The sequence below is a fragment of the Pogoniulus pusillus genome, chromosome 17 (genome assembly GCF_015220805.1).
Source record: "Pogoniulus pusillus isolate bPogPus1 chromosome 17, bPogPus1.pri, whole genome shotgun sequence".
Classification (NCBI taxonomy): Eukaryota; Metazoa; Chordata; class Aves; order Piciformes; family Lybiidae; genus Pogoniulus; species Pogoniulus pusillus.
The window spans coordinates 15,698,480-15,717,090 of record NC_087280.1 but is presented as its reverse complement, the minus strand read 5'-3'; the positions used below and the strand labels follow the sequence as shown (position 1 = coordinate 15,717,090).

At 42.6% G+C, this 18,611-nt stretch overlaps 1 protein-coding gene across 2 annotated transcripts in view; it reads left to right on the top strand.

Moving 5' to 3' along the window:
* The window catches only part of MAP2K5 (mitogen-activated protein kinase kinase 5), a 169,228-nt gene that overhangs the window by 138,928 nt on the left and 11,689 nt on the right, over positions 1-18,611 (top strand). For both annotated transcript variants that reach the window (XM_064157892.1, XM_064157895.1), the window contains 2 exons: positions 2,111-2,172; positions 4,587-4,632. In XM_064157892.1, coding sequence (XP_064013962.1) covers positions 2,111-2,172; positions 4,587-4,632 — 108 coding nt within the window. The remainder of the gene's footprint in view (positions 1-2,110; positions 2,173-4,586; positions 4,633-18,611) is intronic.

The window sequence follows — 18,611 nt, the reverse complement described above, 5'->3', positions numbered from 1 at the left end:
TTTGTAGCCACACTTTAAATACTGAAACACAGTGGTAGGTTCATATCCTGCCTGCTCTGCTTTGAGTTCCACCTGGGAAAGCAGCTTTGGCAAGGTGGACACGTTCCTGTGTGATCTGACCTTGGTGATCCAGCTTTGGCAGGGGGCTTGAACTCAGTGATCTCCAGAGGTCACTTCCCTGCCATTCTATGATTCTATGAAGGTGGAAGCTTCTGCTGGACAAGAGAAGATGATAGGAGAATCAAAGCCTGCTGAGCTCCACACTATTGAAGCAAGGCTGGCATTTTGCTCTGTATTTTCTCTATTAACACGAATAATTTTCACACACAGTTCTTTGAAGTGGAGGAAGTTTAATTGCTCTTCTTATTTCCTTGTGTTCCTTCCACTCTCCAGTGGAAGCCTTCCTATATTGATGTCATTTATAAGTTTAGAAACAATAACCTCTCCCTCACCCCAGCCTAAGTTCAAAGAGGATTTGGGCATGTTATATCAAACACTCCTTGCATTTAATAGGAGTCTTTGAAAATTGTAAAGCAATTTTGCCTTCTCCTTTTACCTCCTCAGTTACTTTTGATTTAATTGTATTTTCCAGCAGTTTCCAATTGTTGGAATTGGAAACAAAGCCTTAATAAGAGTTCTAGTTAATTTTCTGTCTTGTAATTACCGATCTCATTTTTCTGATAATTGGCCACAGCAATTATATGTATATTTACTAATCACATAGGAGGCTCTGCAGTTGTGTCTATCTGCCACCATTGATAATGGCACACACATTGCAGAGGTGCTTTTATCATCTTCTTTTTTCCACTACATCAAAGCTATTTCCTCCCGCTCCCAATAATGAATACATGCATGCATTTGACACAGTTGTGTGCTAGAGAAATTGTTTGGCTCCCACCAAATGCTGCACGCTCTGAGTTTCTTGCCTGCAGCGCTGGAAGGTTGTATGTAATGATATATTGCTCATCCAAATGGCCAAAGCACTCCAAAGCACAGTGAGATTAAAATAAGTCATTCCTTTGTTAATTTAAATAGGTGCATGTATCATACTTTGCAGGGTACTTTGTGGAGGGATGTCAGGGAGGAAAAAAGCCGCCGAAAGGTATTTTTAATAGCAAATGAGAATAGATGAGAATGGAGTCATTTGCAGCTGCCTGTTTTATGTGGCTCTCTTGTTCCAACTGTAGGTCTAATGAGATGACACTGTTAAAGTACTCTGTAGTGTAATTTCATTACATCCTGAGCTGTTACACTATAAACACAGTGGAGCTCTCTGTCATTCTTGGAAAAACTCCTAAATTCGTAAAGCCTTTTTTTTTTTCTCCTTCTCTATTTTTTTCCTTTGTTTTGTTGTTTGGGTTTGTTGTTTGGTTTGGTTTTTTTTCCCAACTGGTGATGGTGTTTCTTCCCTCTTTTTATTTTTTTTTTTTCTTCCTGCTCTTAACTTATTTCCTTTTCCCCCCCACTCCTTTCATAAATGCTAGGTGGTTATTTTCTACCGCTAGGCTGCTAAATCCTGCGCTTGGTTGTGTATCTGGGTTTGGGTTTGGTTTTTTTTCCCCTCTCTCCTCTGTAAAAATGTTTTCTGCCTTTTAAATCTATAACAGACAGCATATGAGGACAGCCTCTAAAATGAATAAGTGTAAATAAACATGAGTGTAAATAAATAGCGAATGCAGTGAAAGAAACAAAGGTCAACACAAGAATAATTTCACAGCTCTTTGTTAATTACAAGACCATTTGTGTGTTACTTAAATAATCATTAATTTCTCATTTACACTTTCCCTACCTTCCTTTTTACCCTGTGGCTATCATTGTCCTTTTTTCACCTCCCCTCAGTGTCTTTCCACATGTTTTTACCCATTGTGTAATACTCATTAGTGGAAATTCAGTGTTTTATAACACGTTCTCAGAAGGGTTTGTACCTTTCTCCCTCAGATTCTCTGTGTGAAAAGGGAGCTTTGTCGCTTCGTGGGTTTGGTGGTTTTTTTTCCTTGCTTTGAATGTGTTTTTTGTTTTGTTGTCGCTGTTACATTACTCTCCTAAAATGGGGGGGGGAAAAATATCTTCTCTCCTCTTGACTCTGCTTCTTGTTTCAATCCAATCCCAGGAATCGCCCGTCCTTCCAGCCGGGGAGTTCTCTGAGCCATTTGTACACTTCATCACTCAATGGTAAGCTCGGTTTGCAAACATGCCATGCCCTCAATGTAAATGATACATGCCATTAACTCGGCAGCTCGGCGAGACCTTATGGCTTTCCTTGCATCCTTTCTGAGAGGAGAGGGACTTGGGGGCCTTGGGCAGATGGGGCAGCAAAGCTAAGCAAACTGTTTAAATTATGTAAACGTTATTTACACAAAGGGTCGTAAAAGTACTTACAAGGGTGTTGTGTGTTCTGGGTTTTTTTTTTTCTGTTTGGGTTTTTTTTTTTCCTCTCTTCTTTTAATAAACCTGCCCTAACTGTGGGTGCAGTGCTGTGCACCGAGCCCCCTCCCAATTCATCTGGGGACAGAGAGACCACAAAGACTCATGTCTGTAATATCATCGTTGTTCAGGGCTTCTTTTTATATATATATATATATATATAAAATATTGCTTATAAAATTGCCTGGATATTTAGCAAGGCAGACAGCCTTGATTAATTTATTGGCTTTTCAGTAAGTAATTTTTACTGAGAGTCGTATTTTAAAACACACCACTGGGTATATTTTCTTTCCTTAAAACTGAATAGTTGATGGAAAACCTTTTAAATTAAAGGAGAAGGAGTCTGTAGGATAAAGAATACGGTCCTGGAGTGACTACAGAATACAAATCTTGAGGGGAAGCTGTCCTAAAGAAACAAAGTGGAAAAAAAAGGAGAGAGGAATAAAACCCCCAGTTTTAACTGTTGCATCCCCTCAAACCCCACCTGAAAAGGGGACAACCATTAACGTATGACAGGAGAAACAGGCATGAATGCTGCCAAAAAAGATGAAAGACATTAACGTGTGGCAGGAGAAACAGGAACAAATGCTGTAAAAACACACTGTGTTTGAAGGAGCAGCATCCCTTCTGCAAACACACATCCAGGGCTGGATGCTCGGCTGTGCTAAATCAGACAGAGCCAGCTCAGCGTGTGCCACTGTGAGCGGCAACCGTGTGGCCAGAGGGAATCCTGCCTTGGGCACACGTCCTGCTCAAAGCCCTCAGCCCCACAACTCTTTAGGTTGAGCTTTGCTGCGCTTTCAAGTTCTCTGCTCTATGCTAGGGCTGCTGCGGCAAAAGTCCCCTACTAAAATGGAGTTCTGAATAGAGAAGATAGGAGAAAGTACCTCTCAGGACTGACATAGCCTGGTACAAACAACACAGGCACAAAAGCAGTCTGATTATCGGTTAATTAAAGTAACTAAATAATTAAAGTTGGTGTAACATAGGCCTCCGTTGTCAATAGTTTCAGTTTACAAAGAGCTATTTGGAGGATTCTGCGGCGCAACTAAACCGATGTGCCTGGAGGTCTGCACTATTTCCCCTGGCCAGAAAAATAGATGACAGACTGCTTTAAAAAAAAAACAACCCACCAAAACAAACCACCAAACCCTCAGTGAGGCAGAGGGGAGGGATATAACCTGTGTTAAAATTTCCACAGATGTCAAACTGAAGCATAACTGATGGTGGCTAATAGCCTTGTTTTCCCTGGGGACGCAGCTACTTTGGACTGTCAGATTAGAACTGCTCCCGACCTGCTCATCAGGCAAGCTCGCGTTACTTGCCTTTATGGCAGGGGCTTGTAGTTGTTCAGAGGGAAGGCAAATTGTGGCGTTAATACCTAGAATTCACAGCACAGATCATCCAGTGTTTGGGATGTATTGGCTGTACTTCTGAGTGGGGTGCACCACTCACTCTTTTAAAAGACCCAAATATGTACTATTTAATTCCTAATAAGTCTTAGAGACGTCAAGCGAGCGGCGTGTCAGGCTTTATGACTTTATGCCAATTACTCCATAAACACTGGCTGCTTGGATGTAATCCAATTAGTCAGTAGGCAGCTCCTGATGGTCACCTCTGTGCCATGTTATTGTGTTCCTTCATGCAGCTAAGCACAGCCTTCAATAGCTAATTGCACCTGTTGCACAGGAAGCTAGGACTGTTGGGATGAGAAACATGATCTTACAAACAGGTTAATGCTGCGTAATGAACTATCACCCTGCAGTGTAATGGAAATAAATGTGGAAAAGTGAAGGTAGGAACCCCAGGGTATTGTGAGTTCTCCTCAAGGAGTGGAATTTCCCACCTGCTTGTGGAACACTTTGTGTCAAGCTAGGTAATAATCCCCAGCAAAACGAGAATCGGCTCACCGTGCCTTTGCAGTAGTCTCTACGTTTACACACTCCCATAGTTACACACAGCCCAAACCACAACATCCCATAAGGGAGGGAATGGAGAGAAGGAGGAAATCCATTAACATTTTGGCCACTGTTAGGAACCCCATCTTCTGTCAGCGTGTGGTAAGGAATACACTGAAATTCTTCACTCTAGCTTCAGTATTTAAGCAAGTAGGAGAAATGAGCAGTTGTTTATATCTGAACCTTTTGTTTTGTGACACACAGCATGAAAAAGCAGCCAAAGGAAAGGCCAGCACCTGAAGATTTAATGGTAAGTGAAACTTCAGAGCCCCTCAGGATGTGTTTATTTGTCTGCAAATACTTTTTCATTTGTCTGTAGAGAACTGTGTCCATTTTTTTCCCCCTGCATTTTTCCAGTATGTGCAAATTGAAATCTAGACTTTTTCTGGCCTCTGCAGCACTTAAAGTGCACAAATCCAAAGTGGAATTCTGTTTCCACTGAAGTTCTTGGGTGTTTTGCCGTTCCCTTCGTTGTGGCCAGAGCTTTGCATGTGATTCAGAGAGTTAATACAGAACTTTCCCAACCACTATCAAGTTTCAATCAGAATCGTTCTGATGCTTTAATACACAGGTTTTTCAGTTTGGATATCCAGAGATTACAGCTTAATGTAGGTCACTCTTTGTCATCATTTGCCAGTCTTAACCTTTCCAAATCTGAAGATTGAAAACAGAGGATGTGGTGAAAGAAGCGTGTTTGGAATGAAACACTGGAGCTGCTGTTTTCACTTCTACCTGTGTAAAATGAAATTAGATTGACCACAGAAGGCTGAGTTAATAGAGAGTTTGGTCTGTCTGTTGGAGGGCTCTCTTAAGTGTTGGAATCTGAGCTCTGAGACCACTTCTGCCTGCAGTTGTCTTTTCTTTTTTTCCCAGTAAGGCAATAATAGGGAACCTGCTCTTGAGCTGGTCCTCTGTGGCTCTGCATTTAGTGCAGAGTGCAGTTTTGACTGGTTTTAAGCAGCTAGAAAAAACACTCATCAAAAACAACTAGTACAAATACTTACTCTCATTTATAAGAGTTCTGTAGTCCTCTCAGATATCTTTGAGTTTTAAATGCTTTGTTTTTCTTTATATGCAATGTTTCCTGTAATGTACTTAAAATCTATATAGCCAAACCAATAGCTAAATATAAAACAAAGCTAAATATCCAAAGCAGTAGCTAAATACCCCAAATATCTAAGATATATAAATATTATAAACTTCTTAATAACAAAAATATCTAAATAGCAAGAATACAAGAACACTTAACATATCTAAATAGCTAAAAATACCTAAATATCTGTGTAAAATATCTAAATACCTACCTAAGATATCTAAAATATTTAAGAATCAGGGGGAAACTCCATTGATACATAAAAGAAAATAGCTGATGTAAAATCAATGCAATGTATTTTATCTTCATTAAATATCTAGGAATAGCTGTTGTCAGATTTTGATAAGATAAGGATATGTTTGCACCCTCTCATTTCCTTGCTGCAAGTAGAATGGACAAGTGTTGCTATTGCAGCTCTTCTCTAGTTAAAGGCTAATCTCTGCATCTGCCCTGGGGCAGGTATCTCAGAATCCAGACTAGTCTCCATTTAGCTCCTGGTTAGTAAAGTATTTAACAGTGAATCTCATTTTAAGGATATTAACTTCACTAGATCTGCGTTGGAAGTTAGGCACCTGCTTAAATCCCTTGCTAAAATGAGACCTTAGAGTTTATCAGAACCACTCCATATCCTGGTAGTTTGTGCCTCATACCAGTGGCTCCCACTGCCTTATTTTTGTCTTTTTTTTTTCCTTTTCTTTATCCTTTTTTTCCTTTTCTTTATATTTTTTTTTCCTTTTTTTTTTTTAAACTTTTGATGGTTGGAAAATTCTTGCAGTTAGTCACATCTGAGAAAACTTGGAACAGGTTCTAGAGACGTAGAGACATTTACCTTGTGCACTATTATGCTATGGCTGGATAGCTTAGCTATTAAAACAAGGGAATAGGGTTTCATAAAACCTATAGCTGTTTGTAAATGCATGTTTCAGTGAAGCAATAGGCCTGCCACTTATAAATAAAACATCTGCAGCTCCCCCATACCCCCATAAGTATATATGTATGTTTGTAAGCAATAACACCACTCCAGGGTGTAGAGTCATAAAAATGAGGCCAAAGGGTGAGTGCCTGCGGTACTAGGGAAGTGCACAGATTTATCTTTACAACTACATGCCCTGGAGTGTGTTAGTCCCTTTTTAAAGGAGGTATTTTGTAAAATAATGTTAAAATTATAGCAGCACAGGAAGAAAAAAAAAAACAAACAACAACCAACCAAACCAACGAAACCAACACAAAACCAAATCCAAAGCCTCCCTACTTTTTAAACAAAGTCTTTCGTTTAATGCAGTTTTCCCTCATGCTACTTTCTACTCAATTATAAATGAACTTGCAACAACAAGTACTAAAGCATGAGGTAGGCTGCTCCTGAAATGAAGAAGTGACCCAGTCTTTGTCTGTGATGTGGCTGACCCTCATAAGCTGCCCTAAATTCTTTCCTCCAGGCTGATGGGCTCAAAGCACCCTGTGCAGTTCCCTGGCAGACTCAATGTTAGCTCAGTAGTTGCTCAGTCAAGCCCTTTGCATTCCTGCACTTAGGCAGTCCTGTCAAGGAGCACTTTATTTATACAACTCATATGCATAGAGACAGTAGCACGATGTGGCTGTGTACACACAGCCTTTCTGCATACATATATATATATATATATATATATATATATATGAGCAACCTGCTCTGGTTGAAGGTGCTCCTGCTGTTTGCAGGAGAGCTGGACTGAATGACCTTGAAAGGTCTCTTCCAGCCCACTCTGGAATTCCATATAAACTACCTTGTGGGAAAATAGGGCCAAAAAAAGAGCTGTAAAATATCCTCTGGGTTTGGATCACAGAATCTTAGAATCATTTTGGCTGGAAAAGACCTTTCAGACCATCAAATGCAACCATTAACGCAGCGCTGCCAGGTCACCACTAAACCATGTCCCTCTGTATCGTATCTACATGGCTTTGAAACCCTCCACCACTACCCTGGGCAGCCTGGGCCAGGCTTTGACAGCTCTGAGGGGGAAGAAATTGTTCCTTATATCCAACTCTAAACCTTCTCTTGTCCTATCATTTGTTTCTTGGGAGAAGAGACCTACACCCACCTAGCTCCAACCTCCTTTTAGGGAGTTGTAGAGAGCCCCTCTGTCAACTTTTCTCCAGGCTGAACAACCCCAGGCCTCTCAGCTGTTCCTCACCAGACCTGTTCTCCAGACCCTTCACCAGCTTTGCTGTGCTTCTCTGGTCTTGCTCCAACATCTCAAAAGACATTCTTGTAGGAAGAATTCTAGATTTACTCCCCACAATATCCTCCTAATTCCACATCACCCATGCTGAAGCCTGTCGTCGGTCTGACATACATCTCCCTTTCTCTCTGAGAGTGAGGAGAATGATGCAGATACCATCAGTGAAATCCTGATCTTGTCAAGGTCAGCTTACTGTTGATTTAAACAAGAGCAGGATTTCACCTTGTTCATTGAGTTTTGGGAGGGGAGAAGTTATTTATTGAGAAGAAAAGCACTGGCAGGAATTGAAAGGTGCAACACGTAACCATTCTTCGCTTGGAGAAAACAGCAGAGTGCAGCCTTTCGCCCCTGTGGACATTAACCCTACTGGAAGTCACTATTTCGTAACCAATTTAGTATAATTAAAGACTGCAAGCAAAATGAAAGGAGCAGAACATCAATCTTTTCCTACTCTCCTGATAATCAGTGAATTGTTAAATGCACTTTAAGAGCTGGCTAACAATACCTGGAGTGCCAGATTGGCACCGCCAGCGAAGTCAGGGGGTTACATCAGAGATGGATTTACCTCTCCTATCATGTCAGGAAGCCCTTTTTGATAAAAGTCACTGAGCACATTTTGTCAGATAATAGGGCCAAGGCTGTATGAAATTCCTGTATAAAATCAGGCTTTCTGGTACCATAGATATTCTTGTGCAAGCGAATACTGAATTTCCCTATTCCAGCTGGTCTGAATTGGGTTCCTCTGTTCATATTTGGGCACTGCGGCTTTTATTCCATATCCCCACCCACAAACCAAGATGTGATACCAGTTTCTCCGTGGATGCATAACCAAGGATTTAATGGTTTTGAGGTATTTCAAATGCTTTTTGTGTTGGTGTTTTACTAATTTAGAGGATTGTGTGAGAAATTGTGTGGCGTCTGTGTCATCATCGTTCCACAGGAGTCAAAAAAAGTAATTTCACCAAGCAGTGGGAAAATTGTCCATCCAGGGAAAGGAACAGTCTTTATTATTCACTGGTGGGTATTCTGAACCTCCTGCTCATGGTGTCTTTCTCTTTTGTCTCCAGTTTGTTCCCTCTTAGGAGGGTTAAATTGTACACACTCCTCCTTCAGCGCCAGCACTGTTTGCATAAGATCTTAGCATATTTCTCTGTCTCTCGTCCAACTGCAACAGAAAAATTCTCAAACAAATCTTCTATGTAAAGATTATTATTAGCATTTTCCTTTTGCACTGAAAACTTCCCGTTTTCGTTTAAAGCGTGGAGTTTTCTGGCATCCCAAGCCTGGCTGCCAGGGAGGGGCAAGCTCACAGGTCTATCTGACGAGTGTGATGTGGTGATCCGGGAAAGGTTTGAACTCCGAGTCGTGCCGAGTGTGTGCGTAGGCATCCGTGGGCTGGTGTGGCTCAGGAAGCTGCAGATCCCACTGCATTTACGGTATTTTTCAGAAGCTTTCCATTCTAAGCTCTATTTAATGGAATCTATGCATAGTAAGTAATCAGGTCAGAGAGAAGCAACATCCCCTGTTTGAGATCAATCGCTGGCTAATACTTTATCTAGGCCACTTTATTATCTCATGCTGATTCCATTCCCATTCTCCTCCTCCTTTGTAGCATGCACTTCAGCTGTGGTAAAAGTACGTATCGCATACATATTAAAAACATATACCCATTCTATCTGTATGTAAATGTGTGAGACACAGCTGGATATTGCAGGAGTTTGATTTACTAATAGTTATTATCTGTTCTAGCTGTTCAGAGGCAAAGAGAGTTTGGGGAAACAAGCTAGCGCAGAAATTGCCTTTATGATATCACTCCCCTGCTTGGGTAATTGTTTAAAATCTCTTCTTTAGCTGAAAGCTTGGCCTTTTATTTGTGCAGATTGTGGGTGTTTTTCAGAGAGCCAGCAGAAATTTGGAGGCTGTTTTGTTGTTGTTGTTGTTGTTGTTAGTGCAGCGCTGAACTCTAGCGTGCTACATATGGCTGTTTAAACGAAAGCCATTTACTTAGAGAAATAGTATCTGAAACACCAGAAGTCAGGCATGGTGCAGTTCTTTGAGGCTTTCCCATGGAGGTATAAAAAGCGCAGCCCTGAAGATTCTGCTGGGGTTTCTGAGGGAAAGGATTGGAAAAGGAGAGGTCATGCGTTGTCCAGTTCTGGGCTCCGCTGTTCGATGACAGTAGGTTGCTGGAGAGGGTACAGAAAAGGGCTACAAAGATGCTGAAGGGATTGGGGTGTCTCTCTTATGAGGAAAGACTGAAAGAATTTGGGCTTTTTTATTCTGGAAAAGGGAATACTGAGGGAGGATCTTCTAGATACTTCAAGCATGGGTGTGATGAGCATGGGACCAGGCTTTTTTCAGTGGTGCTCACTGACAGGACAAGGGGTAATGGGCACAAAGTTGAACATCAGAAGTTTCCATCTAAACATGAGGAGGAACTTCATTAATTTAAGTGTGGGCAGAGCACTGCCCAGAGCGGTGGTAGAGTCTCCATCTCTGGTGACAGTCAAAGTCCACCTGGATGTGTTCCCATGTGACCTTCTCTAGGTGAACTTGGGGGGGCTGGACTCAGTGATCTCCAGAGGTTCCCTCCAACCCCTACCATTCTGTCATTCTGTAAATGGTTTTTGGCAGAGGATACAGTCATGTTCTATACTCAGTTACTTCTCAAGTAATTTTCGTTCAGGGCTCCCAATTTCAATTACAGAGTCATAGAATGGTTTAGGTTGGAAGAGATCTCAAAGCTCATCCAGTTCCAACACTCTGCCATAGGCAGGGACACCTCCCACTAGAACAGATCCCTCAAGGTCTCATCCAACCTGGTCTTGAACACCTCCAGGGAGGAAGCATCCACAACCTCCCTGGACAACCTGTGCCAGTGTCTTACCAGCCTCACTGGAAAGAACTTCTTCCTAACATCTAGTTTGCATCTCCCCTCTTCCAGTTTGAACCCATTACTCTTTGTCCTGTCATTACAACCACAACCAGCAGGTTTCCTCCTCTTCAATTTAAAAATTACTGATCCTTTTTATGTTGGTGTAAATTTTATGTCATCTGGGTCATCACCTGCTGGAAAACATCACATTCTTGGGGAATTTTTTGTATTTTAATACCTGTTGTTGTTTTGAAATGCCCCATTCCTATGCATCCAGCACTCCCTCTCTCCATTTCAAGGCACAGTGTTTAGACCAGCCATCCTATCTCCTTAGTTAGAACAGAGAGGTTGGTTGGTTGGTTGGTTGTGTATTGCAGTGTGTTAAAATACTACAGACTCTCAAAAATAGATTCTGGGTGGCTGTTCCCCCCATCCCCCAAAAGTACAGGGAATTAAAAGTAAGAAACTTTTAAATAGCTGTATTTTCAGTAGATATATTTTGGAAGGCCTGAACAGTAGCACCTCTTCCCAGGTGGAGCTAAACTTGTTTCCAGCACATTGTGTTAAACTGTTGTTTGTAGCTCTTAGGAAACACTTGTAATTTTGGGTGGTTTAAACCAACAAATGCAGGAGCAGCGTAATCCCACCTGGATTTTCATAAAAACCTTCAGAATAAAGCCAATAAAATGCAGGCTTTTTTTACAAGGAAAGGCTTTTTTCCTCAGCAGCTCATTTGGCTTTTGCAGCATTATAGTAACGGCATTGTTGAGTAGCTAAGATGACTCTACAGGTTGCAGAGGGGAAGGTTTTTATGGTGTTAACTTTTGGGAAGGACCAGAGGCTTATCTGCACTGTGATTTTCACAACCACATCCTGTAAATCCTGGAACCACAGCTTTACAGAAAACTGGTCACTGTCTGCACCTGTCTAGATGTTTATGCATCACTGCTGGATCACACTGAGTCAGGAATTTTCCCTCTTTGGCTACTTGAAGCTATTAGATGGTTTATTGGTTTGTTGTTTTTCCTGATCCAGTGCAGAATCTCCTATCAACAATGATTTGTTCAGCATAAAATTATCCATGCTTGGGCCTGTGATGGATAGCTTTGTGTGCAGATATTTAGCTCTTTTCTGACACAGCAATCCCAGTTATTCACCCTACAACAAGGAGAAATTCTGACAGACACCAAAACATGTGCCAGATGTGAAAGAAAGGGCTTTCACCTTATTTCCCGAGGGAAAAAGTGCAGACATAAGTATTTCAGCTGTTATAAATACAGAACCACACACAGTATTTTAGGTTGGAAAAGACCTTTCAGATCATCATCTCGAACCATTAAATACATGGTAAATATTAAACTATATCTTCAATCTATCAATTCAGACATACAGTGGACTAGAAGTTCTGGGTCAAATCATGGGCACATGGGAGACAGTGTCACAATTTGTACTGACTGTACTGGTATTAGGATTTCACTGTATGGCTCAGGATGCTCTTGTTACTGTGTGTTCATCATTTTCCTCAGGCTAGCTCAGAAGTTGGAGGGAAAAAAAATTCTTTCAGGTGGCAGCATTGCTCGACCTATTCCCTGCTCAGCTGAAACGGGGAAAGGTGGGTTATGGGTCTTCCCTCTCTCTGTTCCTTCTGGCTTTAGATGGGGGGGAAAAGCCATTTCTATCTATAGAGGTATGATTTTCTCTTCTCCGTCACTTGAGAAATCAGCCATTGAAATGGAGAAATGCATTCTATCAGTGTCACTAAATCCAGCAACTACAGAAGACTAAGACTGTGACAAGGTTAACTTGCGAGCGGTAGAGTTTGAAGGTGTTAGATTCATTCACTGTCGTCTGCAGTCCCGGTGCTGGTACAGCCACTGACTTTGTTCAGAAAATGTGAACATCTGACTTTCCAACATGCCCTACAGCTACACAACATACTAGCACTTCTCAGGGAAATGTAAAAAGAAATCACTGGAGTTGGCTGGAAGAAGTGTTGAAAATCTAAGGAAATTGGGCAAAAACAAATTGGCAACAGCTTAGAGTGATACAGTCAATATTTTTGGTTACTTGAGTCTCCTGGGCTTTGCAGTTTAATTTGAGCAAATGTTTCACTTGGCACTTCTGGTTGCTCTGCAGTTTGCCAGGCACAGAGACAAATATTTACATCTTGCACATTTAGGTAGCAGAATTGCAAATCTTTCCATTGTGATACATTGAGAAGAACACTGCACATTCATCTTGCTGGTATTTTTATGGCAGCTCTCTTCTTTCCTTATTTATTTTTTATAAACCAACCCAGCAACAGCAACAAAAAAATCTATTTAACAGTTCCAAAACTGCCCAGGGTGGTGGTGGAGTCACCATGCCTGGAGATGTTGAAGGAACATGTGGATATGGCACTTTGGGATGTGCTTTAGTGGGCATGGTGGTGTTGGATTAACGGTTGGACTTGATGGTCTTAGAGGTATCTTCCAAGCAAAATGATTCTCATCCACCCTGGTTGATTCTGTGACGATTCTATGATGATGATGTTTCTATGATGATGGTGATGATTCTATGATGATTCTATGATGATTCTATGATGATGATGATGATTCTATGATGATTTTATGATGATGATGATGATTCTATGGTGATGATGATGATTCTATGGTAATTCTATGATGATGATGATTCTATGGTAATTCTATGATGATGATGATTTTATGATGATGATTCTGTGATAATTCGATGATGATGATTCTATGATGATTCTGTGATGATGATGATGATTCTATGGTGATGATGATGATTCTATGGTAATTCTATGATGATGATGATCCTATGATGATGATGATTCTATGGTAATTCTATGATGATGATGATTCTATGATGATGGTGATTTTATGATGATGATTCTATGATAATTCTATGATGATGATGATTCAGTGATGATGATGATGATCCTATGGTAATTCTATGATGATGATGATTCTATGATTCTGTGAAAATAAGAGCCAGAACAGTCTCTTTGGGTTAGTAGTTGGACTTGATCTTAAAGGTCTTTTCTAAACTATATGATTCTGTGACTCCAAAGTCACCAAAGAATTTGCTCTAACAGGCAGGTGTTGAAATCTATATATGCAATTTATTTGTATAATGACACTGGAGTTTTAAACTGATTCAAAGACATTGCTGGCATTTGAATAGTAGCAGCCACTGGAGGTTCTCTACTCAAGATTAGCACCTCAAGACACTCCTGCAGTATTAAATAAGAGTGGTAATTGCCTATGAATAAGCAGAGTATAAAGCAGGAGATACAGATATGGCTTCTTAGTGACCTGTGTGCATTATGCCTCAAATCCCTTTAATCAGATTTGTGCCGCTTGATTCCTGCATCCACAGAAATTCAGCTGGAGGATCAGGGCCTGAAGTAGTAGCTCAAAAAAAAAAAACAAAAAAGAAAAGAAAATCAATTAATAGTACTTTCTAATTTGTGCAGTTGACAAAACCGCATTTAAATAGAGGACATTTTTCTACTTAAGAGGGCTGAGCTGAAAGACTTCTTTTTAATTGGATTTTCATGGTGATTGACAGCATTTGATTATGACAGTAACTTTATTTGGCTGGACTGTTAGAGCCCTCTTGTTCGGGGCGGGGGCAGGGGGGGGTTGTTGTTTGGGGTTTTTTTTTCCCCCTCCTTCTACTTCCCATCAAAGCTCTTTTTTTTTCCCCCCCTCCCAGCAGAGCAGCAGGGTCTGTGAAAGAGCCTTTTAGCACCTTTGTTGCAGCCATCCCTGGTGACGATTGGACCCAGCTGGTAGCAGATAGGAAAATGTGGCTCTCACAAAGAGCTCCCAGCTCCCAGTCTCCCTCCTTTCAATAATTTTAAGAGCCCCAGAAACCTGTTGAGGATTCGAAGTAGCTTTTAGATGTGAAATGAGTGTTAAGTATTAGTAATCGGGAGATTAGGGCCCCGGGGACAATGGGAGATAAACAACTGCAATTAAGGCAAATCTGCCAGAGTAAACAAAATTTAGCAGAAACAGATGCCCTAACCATTTTGGGGGATTGATTGGAGGGCACCGAGGAATCGATTTTTGTCTTGTTTACACTTCCAAACCCCTGTGATAAACTGGGAGGCTAAATATTTCATACAGCCTGATTTTAGTTAATTTTTTTTTCCCCCAGCTCCTCACAGTAGGTCTGCTCTCGTCTAACAGTGACCAGGACCGAGTTTATTCAGCGTTCACAGGGAGCAGCTAATTGTCTATGAAGGGCCCCTGTGTTTAAATGGGCTTGACAGGAATTTAAATGTTGTTTCAATCAACCTCTGCGCTCACAGCCTGCTCCAGTTTCTAATTTTTAAATTAAACATGATTTTTTTTTTAATTTTTTTTTTTTTTTTTTTTTTTTTTAAAGACTGAGGCCTCTTCTCTGCAGCCTCCCACCCGAGGCAGCTGCCGCAGCACGGGAACGCACAGGTTTATTAAGGCTGGAACGGCGAAGCACGGCAAGCTGCAGCCCTGGAAAAAAAAAGTTCATTGTCCCATAAATGTGCATCTGCCTGCTTGCATTTAATGGGAGAATGCTGGGGTAAAAGGCTTGGCTGGTGTAAATCAGGATGGCTTTGCTGGCATCTGCCTGCGCGGCTGTGGAGAGATGTGGTTTCCACCTGGGAAAGGCTGCCTGCTAGGGAACGGTAGCATTGGTTTCCACCTGGGAGAGGCTGCCTGCTAGGGAACGGTAGCATTGGTTTCCACCTGGGAGAGGCTGCCTGCTAGGGAACGGTAGCATTGGTTTCCACCTGGGAAAGGCTCCCTGCTAGGGAACGGTAGCATTGGTTTCCACCTGGGAAAGGCTCCCTGCTAGGGAACGGTAGCATTGGTTTCCACCTGGGAGAGGCTGCCTGCTAGGGAACGGTAGCATTGGTTTCCACCTGGGAAAGGCTGCCTGCTAGAGAACGGTAGCATTGGTTTCCACCTGGGAAAGGCTCCCTGCTAGGGAACGGTAGCATTGGTTTCCACCTGGGAAAGGCTGCCTGCTAGAGAACGGTAGCATTGGTTTCCACCTGGGAAAGGCTCCCTGCTAGGGAACGGTAGCATTGGTTTCCACCTGGGAGAGGCTGCCTGCTAGAGAACGGTAGCATTGGTTTCCACCTGGGAGAGGCTGCCTGCTAGGGAACGGTAGCATTGGTTTCCACCTGGGAGAGGCTGCCTGCTAGAGAACGGTAGCATTGGTTTCCACCTGGGAGAGGCTGCCTGCTAGGGAACGGTAGCATTGGTTTCCACCTGGGAGAGGCTGCCTGCTAGGGAACGGTAGCATTGGTTTCCACCTGGGAGAGGCTCCCTGCTAGGGAACGGTAGCATTGGTTTCCACCTGGGAAAGGCTCCCTGCTAGGGAACGGTAGCATTGGTTTCCACCTGGGAAAGGCTGCCTGCTAGGGAACGGTAGCATTGGTTTCCACCTGGGAGAGGCTCCCTGCTAGGGAACGGTAGCATTGGTTTCCACCTGGGAAAGGCTCCCTGCTAGGGAACGGTAGCATTGGTTTCCACCTGGGAGAGGCTCCCTGCTAGGGAACGGTAGCATTGGTTTCCACCTGGGAGAGGCTGCCTGCTAGGGAACGGTAGCATTGGTTTCCACCTGGGAAAGGCTCCCTGCTAGGGAATGGTAGCATTGGTTTCCACCTGGGAAAGGCTGCCTGCTAGAGAACGGTAGCATTGGTTTCCACCTGGGAAAGGCTCCCTGCTAGGGAACGGTAGCATTGGTTTCCACCTGGGAAAGGCTGCCTGCTAGAGAACGGTAGCATTGGTTTCCACCTGGGAAAGGCTCCCTGCTAGGGAACGGTAGCATTGGTTTCCACCTGGGAGAGGCTGCCTGCTAGAGAACGGTAGCATTGGTTTCCACCTGGGAAAGGCTCCCTGCTAGGGAACGGTAGCATTGGTTTCCACCTGGGAGAGGCTGCCTGCTAGAGAACGGTAGCATTGGTTTCCACCTGGGAGAGGCTGCCTGCTAGGGAACGGTAGCATTGGTTTCCACCTGGGAAAGGCTCCCTGCTAGGGAATGCTGGCATTAAGATGCAACTCTGGAAATGGAAATGGTTTTTGTGGCCTCAGTCATTTGTTCAGTGACCTTGTGAGCGATTCAAAGGAGTTTTAGGGGTTTTTTATCTCAAGCCAACTAGTGGTGGTATATTTTGCTGCCTTCTCTGTTACTCAGACATTGTTTCATACCTGTTTCAGACATTGTTTCTGCTTCTGAGATGGGGTGATTTGGCAGAATATTCTTTCTTGATCTTGCAGTACTTGCTTTGTTTAATCCCTTTACTAAACCTGGCAGACTTGGGGATGTGATTCTGCAGACAGAGTATAGGCATGTAGTGCAATAATATGCAGGGAACTTCAGAAGCAACTTGTTCATTTGCAGAAACTTCATCACAGAAATGCTAGCAAAGTGTGAGCTGTTTCATTCTCCCTTTTTGCTTCCAGCCAGATCATTTTCGAGTGTTTTGTTTTGTTCATCGTTGCTAAGAGTGCCTATGTGTGCAGACATGTGTATGCACACAGCATTTTCTACTCCAAGGTTTGGGTGTAAAACATTTAGAAGATTGTTTCAGTTTACTCCAGCTTAGTGATTTTCTTTTTTTTTTAACTATTATTTCCCATTCAGTAGAAACCACTTTCTCAAAACTTGGAGAAAACAACCTTTTTTTCCACCCCTCTTTCCCAAGGGAACAATTACTCTCTGAAGGAAGTACTGTATCAGCTTTTACTGTCTTGACAGGCTCTGTTTGGTGTCAATGAGACTGTTCCTATATTGGCAGTGAGGTATAAGCTGAAGAGACATCTGCAGGTAGATCTCCATTAGCATTAGAGTCCAGGTCAGGTGTGCCTTTTTGGTGTGAATCTCTTGCTCTTTCAGAGATACCACTCTTTCATTCTCGTCGCAGACAGATCTTGAATCCATCTCAAATGAAACCAAACCAGAAGAGAGGCTCCAGGCATACAGCTAATGAGTTCCAGCTACTAATGGGCACTGTGTCGCAGAGCAACCAGAGCTGGTCAAAAGCAAAACCTCTTCCATCCCTGAAACACTGCACCAACCATTACACACTGTGGATCTGCTTCTGTTGTCGACAGCTTGCTAATGTTGATATACTCTATCAGCCTTGGGCCACTCTCTCTATTCCTCTTCTATAGTCTTAACCTCAGCAGCACTTGCAGAAGCATACTCCAACTGTATTTTGGTTGCCTTATGGTTTTTTTTAAGAGTCATCACCAAAAAAACACCAAAGAGAGATACCTTTGCTGAGAGTTAGCTGGTTTTGTCAGCTGAGCACCAAGAGGCCTGCCAAGCACTGTTATCAGTTCTAACAGCAAATATCAAAGGCAAAACTGCTGTGGAAAGAATGATCTGCAGATGGGCAAATAGACTCCTCTGTGCCACAGCCAAAACCAAAACTCTGTAGTAAATTTAAGACTAGTATATGCCACAGAAAGAGAACAGCTGAAATCAGACCCATCCGTGTATGCACTCATGCACACCCGGGGAGGGGATCAAGTTGTTGGAAGTCAGGTTCATGCTATAGCAGTCAGAGGTGCTGCACTGATTCCTGCTAGTCTGACCCACAACTAAATAGCCATCTTGACTCACAGGCTCACAGGATGTTAGGGGTTGGAGAGGACTCGAGGAGATCATCGAGTCCAACCCCCCTGCCAGAGCAGGACCATACAGATCACAGAGGAACACTTCCAGACAGGCCTAGAAAGTCTCCAGAGAAGGAGACTCGTGGGTCCCCAGCCTGGACACATCACTCAAGTGCAGAAGGGGTCTGTGAGGACTGTTTTCAGGGCCACCAGACCATTGCTGGGTTATGGCCATTGTCCAGTGCTTCAGATTAAGATTTTTAAAAGAGGGTTTAATTGTAAAGGAAGGAAGTGTGTTGATATTTGGGAATTCAGGTGTGATTTACAGACAGTTCTTCATCAAGTTAAGGGTTCAAGCTTCAAGTTCATCTGTTCTTCCTCTTGGTCCATCCATTATGCTTGGAAACTGCTGGCATTTAA